The sequence below is a fragment of the Lepidochelys olivacea genome, assembly GCF_965140295.1.
Source record: "Lepidochelys olivacea isolate rLepOli2 genome assembly, chromosome: 8".
Taxonomy (NCBI): Eukaryota; Metazoa; Chordata; order Testudines; family Cheloniidae; genus Lepidochelys; species Lepidochelys olivacea.
Window position 1 is genome coordinate 67,040,537 of NC_140418.1, and position 18,343 is coordinate 67,058,879.

The following is an 18,343-nucleotide window of genomic DNA, read 5'->3' on the forward strand; positions in this document are numbered from 1 at the left end:
CACCCAAGTCTGACAGGTAGAGAATGGAGGAGGTTGTGCACTTTAACTGTAAAAGAGCCACATGCGGCTCGTGAGCCACAGTTTGGTCACTCCTTGTCTGTAGCAAAGGGGGCATATCCAGAGAATGGACATACTGGAGTGCTGACATACTAAAGAAATTCTTAGCTGGAGTAATGGCCAGCTGTGTTAATGTAAGATAACAGAAGCCCAAATATTTCTTTTTGTTCCTAGCTTTTCTGTTTACATGTAGTGCCTGGAGGTCTGTGATTGTGAATTACTAAAAGCAGGTGTGGATTTTACTTTTGGTTTAGACTCTACCTTTGAGCTAGCTACTGAGACATACAACACTGTACAACATGGGACTGAAGAGCTCCAAAATTCAGTTCAGAAGTTTACCATTAAGACTGTTTTCATGAACTTACATTTAGTGCACTAGATCTTGGGTGAATAATTTTAAGGGTCATTTTGTTCATTGGAATTAATTTATAGCATGGACCACTTTAGATTTTTGTAGGAGAGCATAGGCTGGTTTTGGGGGGGCTTGTTTGTAAATCAGAATGAAATTATTGCTTTTTCCTTATTTGGACTGAAGCTTGGCCTGGTTGATTTAGTTTTTGGAAACTTAAACATGGCAGAACAAAATGGGATTATTGAATGAATTGGTGATGGGAGTTAAGTGTTTACAATAAATGAATTACTGTATTTGATTTTGAAAAACGAAATGCTATGCTTGAAGGAACAGAATAATTAACTAAAGTGTGTTTGCTTTGATTTTCCTACTCAACATTTACCCTCATTCCTTACTCTGTAGACAAACTCTGTGCTGAACTTATTCACATAAATCTGTCGACCCAATCCATAGACTGATCTAAGGACTTGTCTATGCAGTAATGTGCACCGCAGGGGTATGATTTCTAAATCACACTAACATGTCGCTCATTTATTGGTCTCCATAGACCCTGCTGGTGTGCATTAAATGTTCCCTAGTGCACTTTCACAAACATACATTAAAGTGCAGTAAGGAACATCTTATGCATACCAATAGGGTCTACATGGACTACTTAATGCACAGTATGTTAGTGTGCTTTAGACATCACAGACCCGTTGTGCGCATTGTCCCACCACGTAGACAAGCCTTAAGAGTTGCACACTAGAGTTGAATACTGCATAGAAATATCATGAATTCTTAATGTTTGGAGGTGTTCCTTCATATTTACAATGAGAACTGAATGCACTGGCCTCCATGTATTGTACCTCCTTTGCTTTCATATTCTATTTTGGCAAATCATTTATGAAATATATGGAAAATTCTCAGATTGGATCCATGGAGAATGTGAAACGCTGTGTACTCTTGAGTTTATTCCTGATGCCATCTGATACAATGCACGTTGTCTTATGAAATCACCTTGAAACCTTTACATGGTCCATATACCTGAGAAGAAATCACCTGTTGATTATAAAGCTTGCACTGTTATCTGGTGTCTGTGTTTTCAGAAAAAGATTTGTGGATGATCATTATTTATCACTGTAGTAAAAACCTGAGAAAGTAAAGATAGGTACAGTGAGTAGTTAGCAAGCAGCTGACCTCCCCTTCTACCTTTGTTCCATAGGGCAAATATTAATTAATCAACCTAACTGAAAGGAGCAAATACTCCTTTCAAATAGAGAAGTAAGATTTTTTTTGTCCTATAAAGCGTTACTAACTCTAGTACAACTTACTAAATAGAAGGTAGTGATACAGATAAGGTGCTGAGCTCATCTATGCAGGGAGTAGGTATTTTAGGTAACATGGCTTTATGTATATTTACTGGGCAGTTATCCATTATAAATAGAGCTGGGTGAAAGTTTTTCAGCAACTAATAAACTCACCAAAACTGCATTTTTCAGGGCACCGAAACTGTTCATGAATCTAGGTAAAATTCAGCAAAAAGTTTCATCTGCAAAAAAGATTTTTAAAATGTCAAAACAACATTTTGAAAACAAAATGCCAGTTTGACCTAAGTGAAATATTTTTGGTTTTCCATTTCTTGGATGAAACCAAATACATTTATTTTCAGGGTGTTTTTTGTTTTGTTTTGTTTTTGGCCCTAAACTGAAAAATCAATTATTTGCTCAGGTCTAATGATAAGATCACCTATCTAAGCAAACTATCATTAACTGTATATCTTACTGTTGAAAAGGATGCAAATTAAATTTCCAATCATTTTTTACTCTCTCTTCCTCAAAGGAACTTGTAGAGTACTACAAGCACCACTCTCTCAAAGAAGGTTTCCGAAGTTTGGATACTACTCTTCAGGTTCCATACAAGGCATCTGAAAATTCAGATGGACAAAGGAGTAATAAAGCAAGCAGTAACTGTGAGTATTATCATTTTACATATTATTTGCTGTCATTTAAACACTAAAAGCGTAATGATATTTAAAACATCTTCATTTTGCATTTTTGACATGTAACCAATTAATATGGTAATGCGTTCAACTAGGATTTTTCTACAGCTAAGCATAATCAGATCTGCCAACAGGTTTATGAACATGTCTAGTGAGACTTCCTTGCTGCCAAACTTAAAATCAGGTTGGTGTTCAAAAATCTATTAGAAATGCAAGTGGGAGATTTAATTTGGAGTCTGCCTAGTTTTTGCAGGTGTTTACATAGGCGGCACTGTTTTCAGTTACATGCATAAATAAGTAACCATTTCTAATGTAGTATTGAGATTTAAATAGATCAGTCATCTAATATAACTGCATTTTTTTAAATTAGGGTTTCAGCAAAGAGACACACAGTTTTTCAAGTAATATGTCATTTGTTGAATCATCTCATTTGTTTTTTTACACCTCTCTTTTAAGGCCATAATTTGCAAGCCTGTAAAACACTTCTAAAAGAATTTTCAAAATACATACCATATAAATACCTGTTAAAAGACTATATGTATTTTTGGAGTAAATAGCTACAATATGTGTAATATTGTTCTTACGAACATGTAACTTTCCATTTTAAGGGAAAGTCTATAAAAGCGTTGTTGTCTTTTTAGAAGTTCAGTGCTATTTAAAACAACTGTTATGTGGTCTGTTGAAAATATTTAATTTTTCCCTGCAAGAATATTAGACTTCACAGCGTTTCAGGCAATGGCCTTATCTTTGCACTGCACCAGATAAGAAGAAGAAAATAAAAATTAATGATGACTTCAACAATATGAAGACTGCTGTGAATGAAGATACAGTCAAGCCCAGTGTCTTGTGGAAATAATTTTGACTATTTCATCATTTTCACTTATTAGTTTTCTTCTTGGATTTTCACTTGTTTATCTATACTCCATGGACATGCATATATAATTTCCAAGAGAATTTCTTATTTTTATTTGGTAAAACAGGAACATTAGGTGAATTTTAGGACACATTATTTTCAGATCATTTTTCATCCATTTTCATTGTTTTTTCTTTGTGTTTCTTTCTATCATCCTGTTTCCTCTTTTCTTTCTTCTCTTGTTTTTTCATTGTTTCCCCTGGGTGTATACAATGCAATTAAACACGCATGGCTGGCCTGGGTCAGCTGACTTGGGCTCAGGCTATGGGGCTGTAAAATTTCAGTGTAGACGTTCAGGCTTGGGCTGCAACCTGAGTTCTGGGGCCCTCCCAATTCCCCAAGCCCAAACATCTACAGTGCAATTTTATAGCCCCGTGAGCCTGAGTCAGCTGATATGGGCCAGCCACAGGTGTTTAAATGTAGTGTAGACAAACCCTATGAGTTTTTTGAGTTTTCTCCCTCCTGTTGTATCCCATGTTTTCTCAGGACTTCACGTCTATTCCTAGTTATTTGAAAAGAGATGAACAGAGAATGATCTTTTTCCCCCATTATCCTATCTCCCTTCCTTTCACCATCCCTCTCAATCTCTGTCCTCTTTTCTCCCCACCCCTACTTGGCATGGAGTGCCAGGGCATTGACTGGCATGAGGAGTGTACCCTGCCTGCCTTACCTTTGTGTTTATTTTAGTTATTCTCTGAGAGGAGCAGAAAGAAAGCACTGCCTCTTCTTACTTAGACCAGCTGATAGGAGGAAGGCACGGAAGCAGGCATCTGTATCACATAGAAGAGTACTAACGTACAGGAGAAATAGCACAACTGTTGCAAATTCCTGCAGGATACAAGATTTTATATAGTGCATATTCCACTTCCTTCACTCCACTCCAGAAATAAAAATCTCCATTACAGGAGTTCAAAAGTGATTATATGGAAGAACAAAAGAAATGAATGTGGGGCATTTTCCACTTAAGAGGTTTGGCAGGCTTGGCTTTCTGCTATGTTGAAATTCAAACATTTTCCCACTATATTTGCTGGTGGAAACTGGAAAATTTCCCCCTGAGGCCAAATTGATGAAAAGTCTCTCAATTCTCAGATTCCCCATGTAAAACCTAATATTTTGCCACAACTCTGAGAACAAAATGCAGATTGTTTGACCCTGGATGACACTTTGGTTAATGGATTTGAAGGTTTTTATAAATCTGAATGAGCTTTTCCTTCTGGACACTCCAGACTTTAGTACTGGACCCAAATCGTGAGTCTGGTGTTCTCTTGAGGCTCAGCAGAATTTAGGTATAGTCTCTGACTTTGGGCCTCTAGGCACACACACCAGGTACAGATACCATGTCTGATACCCGTCTTGGCAGGCCCTGAAAATAGCTCCAGCTGTCCCAAGCCTCGCCAGTAGCTGTTGCATGCTCTGAGTTCCACTGAAGCTGATTTACTGTTTCCCTTTTTGGGGACTTTGTGACAGTGTAAGCAAGTAACACACAGACTCTGCAAAGGAATTTCTAAATGAACATACCTTATTCTTAGACAGCACAACTGGTACAGTTGATGGAAAAACAACAAAACCTGCACACAAAACCCTACCTCACTTTCCTCACTACTCCCACAGTCCTTTGGGATTTGGTCAGTGACTTTTCAGGGGTCCAGTATTTTCCTCACCCTGTTCTCCCCTGCACAGCCTTGTCTGTCGCTCTCTCCTTTTCTACTGAATCGAGCCCTTTTTATGAAGTTGCAGTCCCCTTTATTAGGTGATCACTAGGAGCTGCTTCAAGTCCCTTTCTCGGGTGATCCACTGCTTGATTACAAGGCCACCAGAGGAAAAGGGTTTCTCTGCCCCTCTCAAATATTGTTGGCAGATCATCTGCAGCTCATGCTTTTTAGTTTTACAGCTGCCCTGTTAGTTTTCACCAAGTTGGCATTAGAATACCCTCATAGTTAGGGTATCTGAACCCTGCAATTTTGATCTGCAAAGCAGTTAGAGAATTTGTATCTTGGAATTTTGTTAGCAAGGGTTACAACTTGGAAGCAAACCAGCTGCTGCAGATTTGTTGGACATTTGAGTTGAATTTACTTCATTCCCCAAGGGGAATCTTCACTCAGCCAGTTCCTCTCTGACCACCTCCTGCTCTCCTTTGAAGGCATCTCATATAAGAAGGGATAGCTGTTGAGAGGGACCCTGAATGACAAACTGAGGGGAAGGAGATTTGCCAGTTTTCCAGCTGGGTGCATTAACTGAGCCCATGGTCACCAGATTTTCACAAGTACAGGCTGCGGCAATTAAATATGTCAAGCTTCCAACTTCAATCTGAGATTGACTGGAGGTTTGAGATGGACATTTTTCACTGCTCTGCTTATATGAATACCTGTTCGGATTTTTTTTTTTTGGTAATAAATACATCTTCCCTAATGATGCAATTCTCATTTTTTTTGTCCTTTGATACCTTCATAGTATTTGGTATACATTAGGAAAAACTTCACAACATAAGCAGAGAGAGGCATTTCTGTCTTGGAGCATTTTTTTAGAAATTTAGGAAGCTCTACTGCGGACATTGCAAAAGTCCATCAAGTACTAATGCCAAGTGTTTTGAGCTAATATGAAATCCAAAGGCAGCTTCAAATCACCTAATTGTCTAAGATGATAGGAAAAATGGTTTTAATGGTTTTATTTATTTTCCCTTTGAATATTAAATGGCTGCTAGGTTTTCCTGTAATTTTTTTATATGACTTACAATACAATTTCCATATTATTTCTTAGAATGTCAGACAAAGGGTGATTTGAAAGCTGGCCTACTTGTGTCACAGTTCTCTCAATACTTACTTGTTAGACCTGAATTATCATTTTGTACCTAAAATTAAGTTGACTTTTCACTTACTTCAGAAAATTGTCCAGTTGTTCTTTTTAATCTCCCAGCATCCCAGGACTTGTGTACTCTTTTTAGATGTTCATTGCACACTTTCAGTAGGCATGAGGATACCTCATCAGCTATCAAATATGTCAAGACATCTAGATGTAATTTACTTTTTTCTTAAGAGGAATGTAAACAAAGATGGGTTTTGGTGCCACGGCATGTTCTTTGGTCCCAATTTTCATTTCAGACTGCTTCTGTATGCACAATGTTGCACCCACAAAAATGGGCACATACTCTTTTGCGGGTAGAAAACATACTATCACCCAAAGGAGAGCAAATGGGTGACCAGCAACCTGATTACTATAAATATATTGGAGATTTAATTAGTGTGTTTTTAACCCTTCGTTTACCTGAGGATACATTACATTTATCTATCAAAGAGGGGGCTAGCATAGTGGCTGCACAAGTTTAAGTACCTGAGCCAAATTCTGCATTTTGTGTGTGCTCAGAACTTCCACTGAACTGAATGTGTGTAGTATATATGGATCCAAAGCATCATTTAGTCCTTAGAGGATATGAAACGTGCACGTAATTCCCGTTGATGTTAATAGTTATCAGAGTAGAATGCTGTGATCCCTACATGCATGGTGTGAGGTCCAGTTTAACAAGGTACAGTCACTCCTCGCTTAACACTGTAGTTATGTTCCTGAAAAATGCGACTTTAAGCAAAATGTTGTTAAGCGAATCCAATTTCCCCATAAGAATTAATGTAATTTGGGGGGTTAGGTTCCAGGGAAATTTTTTTCACCAGATAAAAGACTATATTTTATTTATATATATATATATATATATATATATATATATACACACACAGACAAACACACACACAGACACACACACACACACAGTATAAGTTTTAAACAAACAAGTTAATACTATACACATCAATGATGATTGTGAAGCTTGGTTGAGGTGGTGGAGTTAGAGGGTGGAAGAGAGTGGGATATTTCCCAGGGAATGCCTTACTGCTAAATGATGAACTAGCACTCACTGCTGAACCCTCAAGGGTTAACAGGTTGTTAATGTAGCCTCACACTTTACAAGACAGCACAAATGGAGGGAGGGGAGACAGCATGGCAGAGAGAGAGAGACACCCATTGCCACTTCAATTACGGTGACCCCACTCTAAGTACATTTCCTTTTTAAGTAGATCAGCAAGTTGAGACAGCCGCTGCTGCCAGCAAGCTCCTCGGTCCTGAGCCCTGTCGTGTCCCGTCCCACCCCGCTCTATTGAGATGGGGTAAGCGGGGGACAGGAGTAGGGGGAAGGGGACACCCTGAAATTAGCCCCCTTCTTTTCCTTTCCTCCTCTCCCCCCCACCCCACCCCCGCACAGCAAGCAGGAGGCTCCCGGGAAGCAGCTCCAAGGCAGAGGGCAGGAGCAGCACATGGCAGTGGGGGGAGGGACAGCTGAACTGCCCGCAACTGATGGGCAGCTGCCACACAGTGAGCTGCATGGAGCTGATAGAGAGGCTGCTGGTCCACCCTGGTTCCAAGCCCCCACCAGCCAGCTGCAACGGGCTGCTCTTCCTGCAAGCAGTGGACAGAGCAGGCAGCTGCCAAACAATGTTATAAGGGAGCATTGCGCAACTTTAAAGGAGCATGTTCTCTAATTGATTAGCAGCGTAACAACGTTAACTGGGATGACTTTAAGTGAGGAGTTACTGTACTTAAGAACAGGCCTAAGTTAAGCATGGGACTAGTCCTGGGGATACCAATGGCACTACTTATGTACTTGAATTTAGACACATGTTTAAGAACTTGGTTGAGTCAGGGCCAAAAGGATTTTAAAATGTATTAAGAAAAGAAACAACTTTATTTGTAAGAAAAAACAGTTTAAAATTCTTTTCTGCCAAACCCAAAATGGATTTTTTTAAAATTTTTTGTTTTTGAAAAATGTAATTGTGAAAAATTAAATCATAGATCTACATTTTCCACTTTTCACAGTCAATTTCCTTCCAGACTTCCTCAGTGAGGAACTGTAGTTTCCTTATTACCAATGACTTACATAATAGAAATACTAATATTTAAATATTTTGCCGATATTTCAACGTTCTTTTGCTTCTCTCTTTTTCTCTTTCTTTCTCTAAGCCCCCTCTTTGTTCTGTGGGTTTTCTTTTGTAACTCCTCCAGACTACAGCTTTGTTCCCCCTTCCTCCACTCCTTTCTGGTCAGGTACTGCTTACTGCTTTTATATTTCTTCTAAATTTGCTTCTGTTTGCAGATTCTTTCTATGTGCAGCCAACTAGGGAAGGGACGAATCTACTTTTTCATTTCTTGACTAAATGCAGAATAGCAGCTAATGCTATATACTGAAGACTGACTCCAAATCTCAGTAACTCGTTAACATGATAAGCTATAAAGACAAGGTAATCGGAGGGTAGAAAATTTTTATTCTTGCAGTCCAATAAAATCAAACTCTTGCAAAATCAACTTTTAAAAGTATACATTCCTATAAGCAGAATTTGAATAGCCGCAGCAGATCTCAAATGGCCACTAGTTCACCATTCAATAGCAGAATTCTATAGCAAGTATTATATTTTTAATTGATGTATTCATACAAATATGCATACCTGAAAATTGCACTGTTCATGAATGAATCAAGTATTCGTCCCATCTCTATAGCAAACCATACTGTGGCAGCATCGTAAAATGCCGTTGCTAGAGAGTTCTGTTGTAGCAAATGTTAGATTTTGCACTACCATTGTTTCAGTTAATTTTACTCATCCGCTTTTCAAATGTAATCACGTTTTCTTTATTCTCTTTTAACCTTCTCTTGCTTTGAAAATATAAAAACATTTTGAACTAACAGACAGTATAAAAAGATTGAAATTTACAGCCATGCTAATTTCAATTCCAATCACATTATGGCAAACTTGCACTCCATTAATAAACACCAGTAAGTAAGGATGCTGTTGTGACTTTTAAGCCACAGTTATGGTGGAGCTGCACCACTTTGGCAGTAGCCCCAGTAATTTTGCCTGTGGCAGGCAAAAAGTCTCTGAGAACCCTGAAGGCACATACACAACAGCAACTGCTACACCCTCTAAAAGAGTGCAGCATTTGTTCTCCTTATGCTGGTTCACTTCCACTTATAGAGGGTGGATTATCTGGCCTAGCTAGCACAAGGTTTTGGAATTGAGGTTGGCCCCTGGCACCCTCTTCTACCCTTGTGCATAGCACTAGTCCCAACAGAGCCCTTTATGTTGGTAATTAGTAAGAATTAACTACACTCTGTCTCCTCCACAAAAAGAAATCCTGACAATATCTGATGTAAAGCATGTCTTTGTAACAATTACACAACAGTAAAGGGGTGTCAGGTAGTGATAGGTAATTTAATCATGTCTGCTTGGATGGCATTTCATATTCTGGCAGATACTGTGCTTGACTTTTTGCGTTCTTTATAAAATCATCTCTTTTTAAGACACCAAAAGAGTCTTCATTAAATTCACAACTAAATGATAATATAAATGGAAAATATGATCACTAAATATTATGGGTGGGGTTTCCAAAAGCACCTTCAATGTTGGCTATCTCTGCTCCCACTGGAAGTCAGTGGTAAAATTTTCATTGATGCCAGTGGGAGAAGAATTAAGCCAGCAATTTGTGAGCACTTTTTTGAAATTCCTCTCCATGCTTGCAAACTGGCAAGAACTGATGTACAGTTTTGTAAAATTAAGCAAACGCACATTGCTTCAAGACGCACAGAACCCACTAGCCAAAAATGACTCTTCTGGGGATAAAGCCACAAGTTAAGAGAAATACATAGTGTGAGATCAAACTGGTTACAGGTTACATTAATGAGAAATTGACCCGAATAGAAGCAAGGCAGAAATCTGACACAGACCAAAGTGTCTAGTTCTCTGGGGCTACAAGCATTAGTGAGTCCTCTCAGGGTATGTCTATAGTGCAACTAAATACCCGTGGCTGACTTGTGTCAGCTGACTAGAGCTTGCGAGGCTGTAAAATTGTGCTGTAGACATTCAAGCTTAGGCTGGAGTGCAGGCTCTGGGACCCTCCTAACTTGCAGGGTCCTAGAGCTCGGGCTCCAGCCTGAGCCCAACGTCTACACTGCAACTAAACAGCTCCTTAGCCCGAACCCAGCGAGTCTGAGTCAGCTGGTATGGGACAGCTGCAAGTTTTTAAGTGCACTGTAGACATAGCCGCCTCCTTCTTTAAAATCTCCCCTGCTGCTTGTTTCAATTCTTTCTTTTCTTGTTTCTCTGATCCTCTCTCCCCTATCTCCATTTTCTTTCCTTCTCCTCTTACTTCTTTCTCACTTTCCCCGTGCTCCTCACTTTGAAAGGGGTTTGAAATATTCCCCTCCTTTACTCCAATTCTGCCCCCTTTCCCTCCCATTTCCCCCAATATTTTACTGCCCACTATTCCCTGCATTTCTCCTCTCCTTAGTTCTTTTCCTCGCTCAGTTCCCCTTGTTTTCTTCTTTCTTACCTACTTCCTTTTGTTCCTCCCCCACATCTTCCCCAGGTACCTTGTTCCCTTGACCTCTTATCCTCTTTCTAGATTCCAGAGCGGCTCTCTGCTTCCCCTTCCCCTCCCCACAACCATTTACTGGTCCTTATAACCTCCAAATCAATTATCCCCTTCCCCCAATAGTTACTGCTATTGTCACCCACCAAGATACTGAGCCCCAAATCAATAAGTGCTGCTAGTGCCCTCTTCCCCCCCAAAATGTCAATTACTGCCTCTGCTGCACCCCTTCTCCCCAAAATCAGTTCCTGCCCCATCACCACTGATTCTTGCTGCCCAGTATGGTATTTGGCATAGTATTGATGTAAATAGGCAAATAGTCATGGTATTTGACTTGCTAGAGTGTAAGTAGTGTATTTTTTATGACAATATACTGTGCATGATTGTCTATATTCTTCAGCATCTTCATATTGTGCACATGAACAATATATAAATCTGCTGATTCTCTTCTATAGAACGTATTTATATCCTATAGGCATATGCTAAATACTAACGCTGAGTGTAAAGTTGTCATGCACTATGATGATGTGGAAAAATATGGTCATAATTCATTTTCAGACATATGATTTAACTTTAGCTATTTCAGTTTTAATCATTGATGCGTGTCCAGTTTTAATTATTTGAATGCACGGTATCTATTATGCAAAAGCTGCTGTTCATATGAGGTCACAATAAATATCAAATAAAAGTATATGCAGCAAGGCTATCACTTAAGTGGTTGATTTTGTCCTAGCTGTTTAGATTTTCTAGTTTATATGCCATGTTTCGTATTTCCCTGATTTTAAATCAAAGAAGGCAGCTTGCTCTGATTCTTTACTGTTAAATTTCGATTACGTTTTCAAAACTAGAATGTTAGTAGCAATTCCTAAAACTCTTTGGGAAACTCTAGTAACAGTGTGCTTGCTCTCTTGTTCTCTGAATTATGACAAAGAGAATGGTTTTGATGATTCCTCCAACTCACTGTTGTTGGCCATACTCCAAATACACCCAGGATTTTTTCAATAGGGATTTTAGTGTGTCCATCTCCCTAGCTCCCTATGTAAGGTCCTAGTCAGAACTAATGGTAGTCCATTTCTGTCTACAGCAGCTGTTTACTCATTGAACCAGTTGTAAAGGGAGATTGCCTCTATTGAAAAACACTGTTTGGATGCCTTTTTGCATACCGTAGGCTTCCACCTTTGCCAGTTGCTGGTCTAACCTCTGAATCTAATGTATTAGCCAGTGTATATTTTTTCTATTATACCTAATTATAGGTCTCACCCTGCAAGGTGCTGAGAACTTTTACCTCCCAATGAGAAATGACAGTCCACAGCAGCTTACATGATTGGATTCTATAAGACTTCATAAAAAGATTATTAGTTTGCTACAATTAAAGCCATTTTTGAATTGAACATATTAGAGACGTGCAGCTTTTGCACTTGTATCATTCAGAAATATTTGAAGTAATTTTTATATCTGTTTAAAAGATTTAGGCCCCAGTTCAGCAAGGTATTTTAAGTCGGTGCATCACTGTAAACCTTTAAGAGTTGATTTTGTTGGGACCTCTCACATGCTTAGACTTATGCTAATACTTAAGTTCTTTGCTGGATCAGGGCATTTTCGCTTTGTGGTGAAATTTTGTGACCCAGGTTCAACTGATCATTTTTGATGTTTGATTTTCAGTGTACTCTCGAGAAAAATGGTGCTTTACATGATCCAGTGGCCATACAACAGATAACTCAAACTGTAGAAATGTATTTCTTTTTTGCTGTTGGTCTACAGCAGCGGTTCTCAAACTGTGGATCAGGACTCCAAAGTGGGTCATGACCCCATTTTAATGGAGTCACCAGGGCTGGCTTAGACTTGCCCAAACTGTAGAAATGCATTTCCTTTTTGCTGTTAGTTGGAAGGAGTTAGTCTACAGACTTATATGGATAGTATTTAACCTGGATTGCTTCTCTGAAGGAATAGCACCATAATCTATGTATTTTGCCTCATTAGGGGTTTAAAGTTAAATCAACAATAAATGCTAATAATCTATTTGGAAACAAACTAGTGACCTGAAAAATATGTTGATGTAAGTACTTTGCAGCAAGTTTTATTATAAACTACAAAAGTGTAATAAATTTTACAGTATTTTTGAATCCTTGAGAAAAATTTTGCCTTAGTGGCATTTACATTCAGGCTTATGTAATGTTTTTTTCTATTTCCCTCCCTGTCCTCTGCACATAAAATCCTCCAACCTTGTGTTGAATTAACCTTTAAAGAAGGCTTCTTGATCTCTTTGGGTGGTTACTTTCACATTTACATAAAATTGTTGCCAATTTATTTTGTAATGGAATCATTGCTATACATTTTACAGTATTGACTTAATTGATTAGTCTGCGATTAACAGATCATAACAACATTGATTTCTTGTGTTCAATTTCAGTGCTAAGTCCAAAAGCAATAGGCATAGCCATTGCCCGGTATGACTTCTGTGCAAGAGACATGAGAGAACTGTCCTTACTGAAAGGTGATGTGGTGAAAATTTACACAAAGATGAGTGCCAATGGCTGGTGGAGAGGTGAAGTAAATGGAAGGGTAGGTTTTTCTTTTATTTGGTATCATTTTATACTTATCTCACTGATAAGGCTTTTAAATGGAGTCTTCAGACATCATAAACCTGTTTCACATATTTTCTCTCACAGCATATCTGACACATCATCAGCTCTGTTTCAGATGATCCAGACAGTATGCTTGATCAACTTTCCCAGAGTCTAAATGAACTAGGGTCGTGGATGAGCACTAACTGGCTGATGTCCAGCGGGGATAAGACTGTTTGGTGGGGGAAATAGCAGAGGTTATAACCCTTAGCAGCAAAACATCAGGGTCTTGTTGGATCCCTGGTTGCTTCTTGGTGTCCAGCTAGCAGCAAAGGCCAGGAGTGCATTTTATGATCTTTCCTTTTGGATGTGCATTTCACCACTGCCTTCTATACCTTTGTCAGCATAAGACTGGATTGCTGCAACAGGATTTATATGAGGCTACACCTGAAGGGCACTCAGAAACTTCAGCTAGTACAAAATGTGGCAAGAGGCTTATGTAGCAGTGATTTTTACAGGGAGCATGTTACATCTGTGCTCGGAGATTTGTGCAGGTTGCTGGTAGTTCCCAGGTACAATTCCAAGTGCTAGTTTTGTCATAGAAGCCCTAAATGGTTTCCATCGCTACGTTAGGTGCTACCACCCTGCTCATGTAATACCTCCGCAGTGGAGATAAATTGAGGCACTGAAAGTCCTGGTTTAAGTGGGAAGAGATTAGTGGCAGCGCCAGGGCCTGCTGTAAAGGGCCTGTTTCTCCAGCTTTGGGTAAGGGAGGGTGGATGTGGGTTGGGATGGTGGGTGCGAGTGAAAGTCCTGTGCAATAGGATGGGGAGAAGTCTGGGGTTTTGTGTTTTACATTATTTGAAGGGGTTTTTATTTTGTACATGTGCTAGAGCATGAGAGAATCACATTTTAAAAAAGAAATAATCATATAGACTGGAAGCAATATAGAAACCTAAACAATTTTTTATGGCCCTGTGTGAAATAAATTGATGATCTCGTTCCAGGTGTTAATGGACAGACAGGCGCATACTAAAGAAAAACATTAGGAATGGGCATTCTGTTTGACAGTCTCAGCAAGATGGGCTTCTGGACTTGAGTTCTCTTCTTTCTCTAGAGATAGTTCATCCAGAACAGGGTACATTGGCAGGGCAGCATGAAGTGTTGCACTCTGTTATAGATATAGGACTTCACTCTCCAAAGTTAATAGGTGTGGTTTCTTTCATGAGCAATACAATAACTTGTAACAATGCAGTATAAATGAAAAATTTCGGGCTCTGCCCTGCAATTCTTTCTCATTTAAAACGACTCCTGACTACATTGAGACTTGAGTGCACGTAAGCACAACAAAATCAGTTCCTATTTAATTTATGTGAATAATGGTAATGGGGACTTGCGAGCCTGATGGTAGCTTTGAAGAATACTTAGATGTCCGTCACCTCCAAAATGGGGAAATAGCAGCTGCCTGGCTCTAGTAAAACTCCTTGTTTCTGCTCTTACTCTTCTTCTTCCATGTTTTAGTGCTTTGGGGCACAGTCACAGCTAGTGGTTTAGTTCTGGTCTTCCAAAAAAAGGTTTTAATGTCCAGTGCTGCAATCTCCAAATCATGGGATCAATAATTTGCATCACTTGGTTGAGAGGCGTTACTCTAACTAAGTGCTGTGGTGGCACAATCAAGTTTATCTTTATAATTTTGTGTCCCCTTGTTTACTAAACAGAACCATGACAGTTTTTGCCTAGGCAGGCCTGTAAAAGAATTGTCCTGTGTCATTAGCATCTTATGTATTATTTTTATTCTGCTTTTGCCTTCTTTAGGTGGGCTGGTTTCCATCAACCTATGTTGAAGAAGATGAATGAATTGAACACTTACTTTGCACTGTTGACCAGAAATTTCAGGGACTGTGGAATACAACAATCTGCAAAGCATTATTAGTCTTGTTAAGTATTTCAAAAGCAGCATTTTCTGTCTGTCCAAACCCTCCAGTCTTATTGTTGGAATTTCTACAGAAGTTTGTGCTGACAGATTAATGGTTTGCCCAGAGCTATGCAAGAAACAACCTGCCAGTTTGCCATCATCAGGGACCAGTATAAAGCCCAACCCTCACCTTTCCAGAAGATCCTTGCAAAACAGATTTCTTTATGCTGCCTTTCATTTCACCCTGTGGTACACAGCGAATGCTACCTATTGGTAAATGTTTAATAAATCTTTTTTTCTAGTAGCTAACATCTGTGATGGTAGAAGGAGGCGATGAAGGCTTATTACTCCTTATCACTGTATACAGAAAAAGGAAAGTTCAGTCCTGCCAGTCAATATTAGCTGTCTTGAAACATCAAGCAATGTTATTTATCACATAACAAACAGTTGTGCACTCATCAAACCATTCTGAGAAAAATAGAAATGTAGTAAATATTTATAGCCTTTTCTTCCAAGGTACATGTGTGGGATGATTATAACTGACTTGAAGTCCTGCCTAAATTTTCAAACAACTTGTTTTTAAGACAGGAGTTTTAAAAAGGGTAGTGTTTACTTTGTGTGGTTCTGCTAGAAAAAACGACTACAAATGGGATTGTGGTGTTCTCTTTTTGTTTTGTTATGCGCTTCAAAGCAAATTTTACTCAGTTTACAAATAAGCAGCTAACTATGTAAACACACCCAGGAATCTTAAGGACAAAATGTGTTCTTTATAGCTCATGTATCATCAATAGTTTAAACATTTTGTAGGTCATATTCTGCCTAGAATATGGCAGATTTGGCTTTGCAGTAGGAATTTAGTTAACAATTCCTTTCCTGAGTGAACACAAAAAGAATCCCGCTCACTGTCCCATAAGTGTATTGACTCTGCAGGGCTGAAAGAATTAAATAGTAATAAAAATGTATTTTTGGAGCAAAGCAAGGAGATTTCACCCTAAATACACACAGGAACAGATCTGCTGGGAAAGAAGGTATCATTTTTAAGGGTAGTACTGCTCTTTGTATCTTAAACTACTGGCACTTTTGTATTTTGCTTTTGGAAGCTTTCTACATCAGGTCTCCATGAAGGGCTTTTTCTCTTTCCCTTGCTAGCAAATGGGAGCATGTATCATCCAGTGTATACCTTCTTGGTCATCAGGGCATGGTAAACGAACATCTTACAGATTTTTTTTTTCCTGTTGCCTGCCTTTCTGTTTTTCTGGAATCTAACCCTGATTGTTACTTCTCTCCCAGAGTGGCAGTGAAATTATGGCAATGCAGTGGTGTGGACTGTTCCTTCCACAATGTAATGCATAAGTGTCGATTATCCTAAGAAAAAGAGCCCCCAAGTTTGCATGAAAGCCTGTAACCTTGGTGTCAGGTATGAGCAAGTGATATCTGTCTTTTGAGATCCAGAATTTTAATAAAGTTTGAAAGTCCTGGTTCATAGAAGAAAAAGTTGAAACAAGTGTTAGTGGTGATGTTGTACAGGTGTGAATATACAATTGTTAATATTTAGCTAATATCTTACCTGTAAAATTTGGGCTAAACAAAATGTTCCTACATACATAAAATTCTGAACTGTATTTTTCCTGTGTGTGACACTCTCCTCCTTCCAGTACAAAACACAGGAGAATCCATTCCCACAATGTGCACACAGACCAGCAATACAGCCCCTTTGCAACTGCTATCCATCCTATAGACTGAATGATATCCAATGATCCTCCACAGAATGAGCACATACCCCAACTCCCCTCCCTTGGGCTGCTCTCCTCCGCCCCCGTGATCCCCACTTTTATGCTGGCCTATTTGTGGCCAGCACAGACATCCCATTCACATGGGGGTGGGGGGGGTTGCAGCCATTCCTCACACACACACACACTGCATCCTGTAGGCAGCCCCTTTGCAGGGCCAAGTGGTGCAGCGAGCCTCTCGGAAATTCTCTGCATATGGGTGAATTTTAACCTTAGGGTTAGGGATGAATCTCTGCCAAAGTAGCATAGTTTCAGGGAGTTTACCTCAAAATTATGTAACTGTGATTGAGTTGAATACATTTATTTGATGGAACTGATTTAGAGCATTTGTAAATGATTCGTAAAAGATATTTTATAAAGTGATCTGTACAGCAGTTTAGACTTTGGTATGTTGTCTGGTTATATTTTGCCATGCAATAGTATTATGTGTTGTGGGCCTGATCCTGTTCTCCTTAAATGGACCACACTGGTTCTTTGGCAGCTTTGCCTGCTTTAGGGGTAAAGGAATAGGCTCTAGCTCTGTGAAATGTTTTGTGCTTAGCTATTAGCATATAGTTCTTGTATGAGGAGAAGCAGTTTAATTCAATACAAATTAAGAAACACATCTGTTATGTTCAGTAACCTAGGGTTTTTTAAACATTAATTTGATAAGTCGCCTTGTTACCCTAAATTGATTGTGTGCTTTTTAACAACTCAGGGGTCCAGCAATTTACCTTGGAGAAGAATTAAAGTAATATCTTAACACTTTTTCATAGTATTCATACTGTACATCTTGGTTGTCTCTGTTTAATGCCCTGTACTGAATGAGTTAAACGCTGCATCTTAAACTATATTTCTAATACCAAAGACTTATGTAACAATTCCAGAGCCACTGCTTCTCAATGTGCTTTCTTTTGCCTGTATGGAGACCTTGCTGTCATGCAGTGACTTAGTACAGTACTTTAATTTGTAATATGTTGTACATATGTGAATATAATAAACTGGTTAATTTCTTGTTTAAATTCATGTGTCAGAATTCATACTTGGTAGTGTAAAGGCATGGTCTGGCTCCTGTGTGGCTTTTTAAATAACTGCTGTTACTAGCAGGAATTGTTAATGGTCTGTTTATCAAATCCATACTTGTATAAACCTTGTTTATATGTAAGATTGTGTTGTCATTGTATATAGGTCAGTATATCCTTCCTTCCTTTGAGGATTTGTTCTTAGACTAATGTCCCTTGTGCTATATCCGGAATAGCTTTGTATATGGATGGATGGATACTCAGAATCAGCTATATATATTGTTGTTAATTGTTTATTTGTATGTTTTCCTCTATCAAAACCTGCACTTATTATTTCTTGCCTGACATATCCTTTTAAGAGAGATTCCTCTT

General features: G+C 38.9%; 1 protein-coding gene across 1 annotated transcript in view; it reads left to right on the forward strand.

Annotated features, from left to right (window-relative positions):
• Positions 1-17,971, forward strand: part of VAV3 (vav guanine nucleotide exchange factor 3) — a 248,303-nt gene extending 230,332 nt beyond the window's left edge. The window contains exons 25-27 of the mRNA XM_084637324.1: positions 2,228-2,357; positions 13,112-13,263; positions 15,081-17,971. Coding sequence (XP_084493450.1) covers positions 2,228-2,357; positions 13,112-13,263; positions 15,081-15,122 — 324 coding nt within the window. The 3' untranslated portion in view covers positions 15,123-17,971. The remainder of the gene's footprint in view (positions 1-2,227; positions 2,358-13,111; positions 13,264-15,080) is intronic.
• The last annotated feature ends 372 nt before the right edge of the window (positions 17,972-18,343 follow it).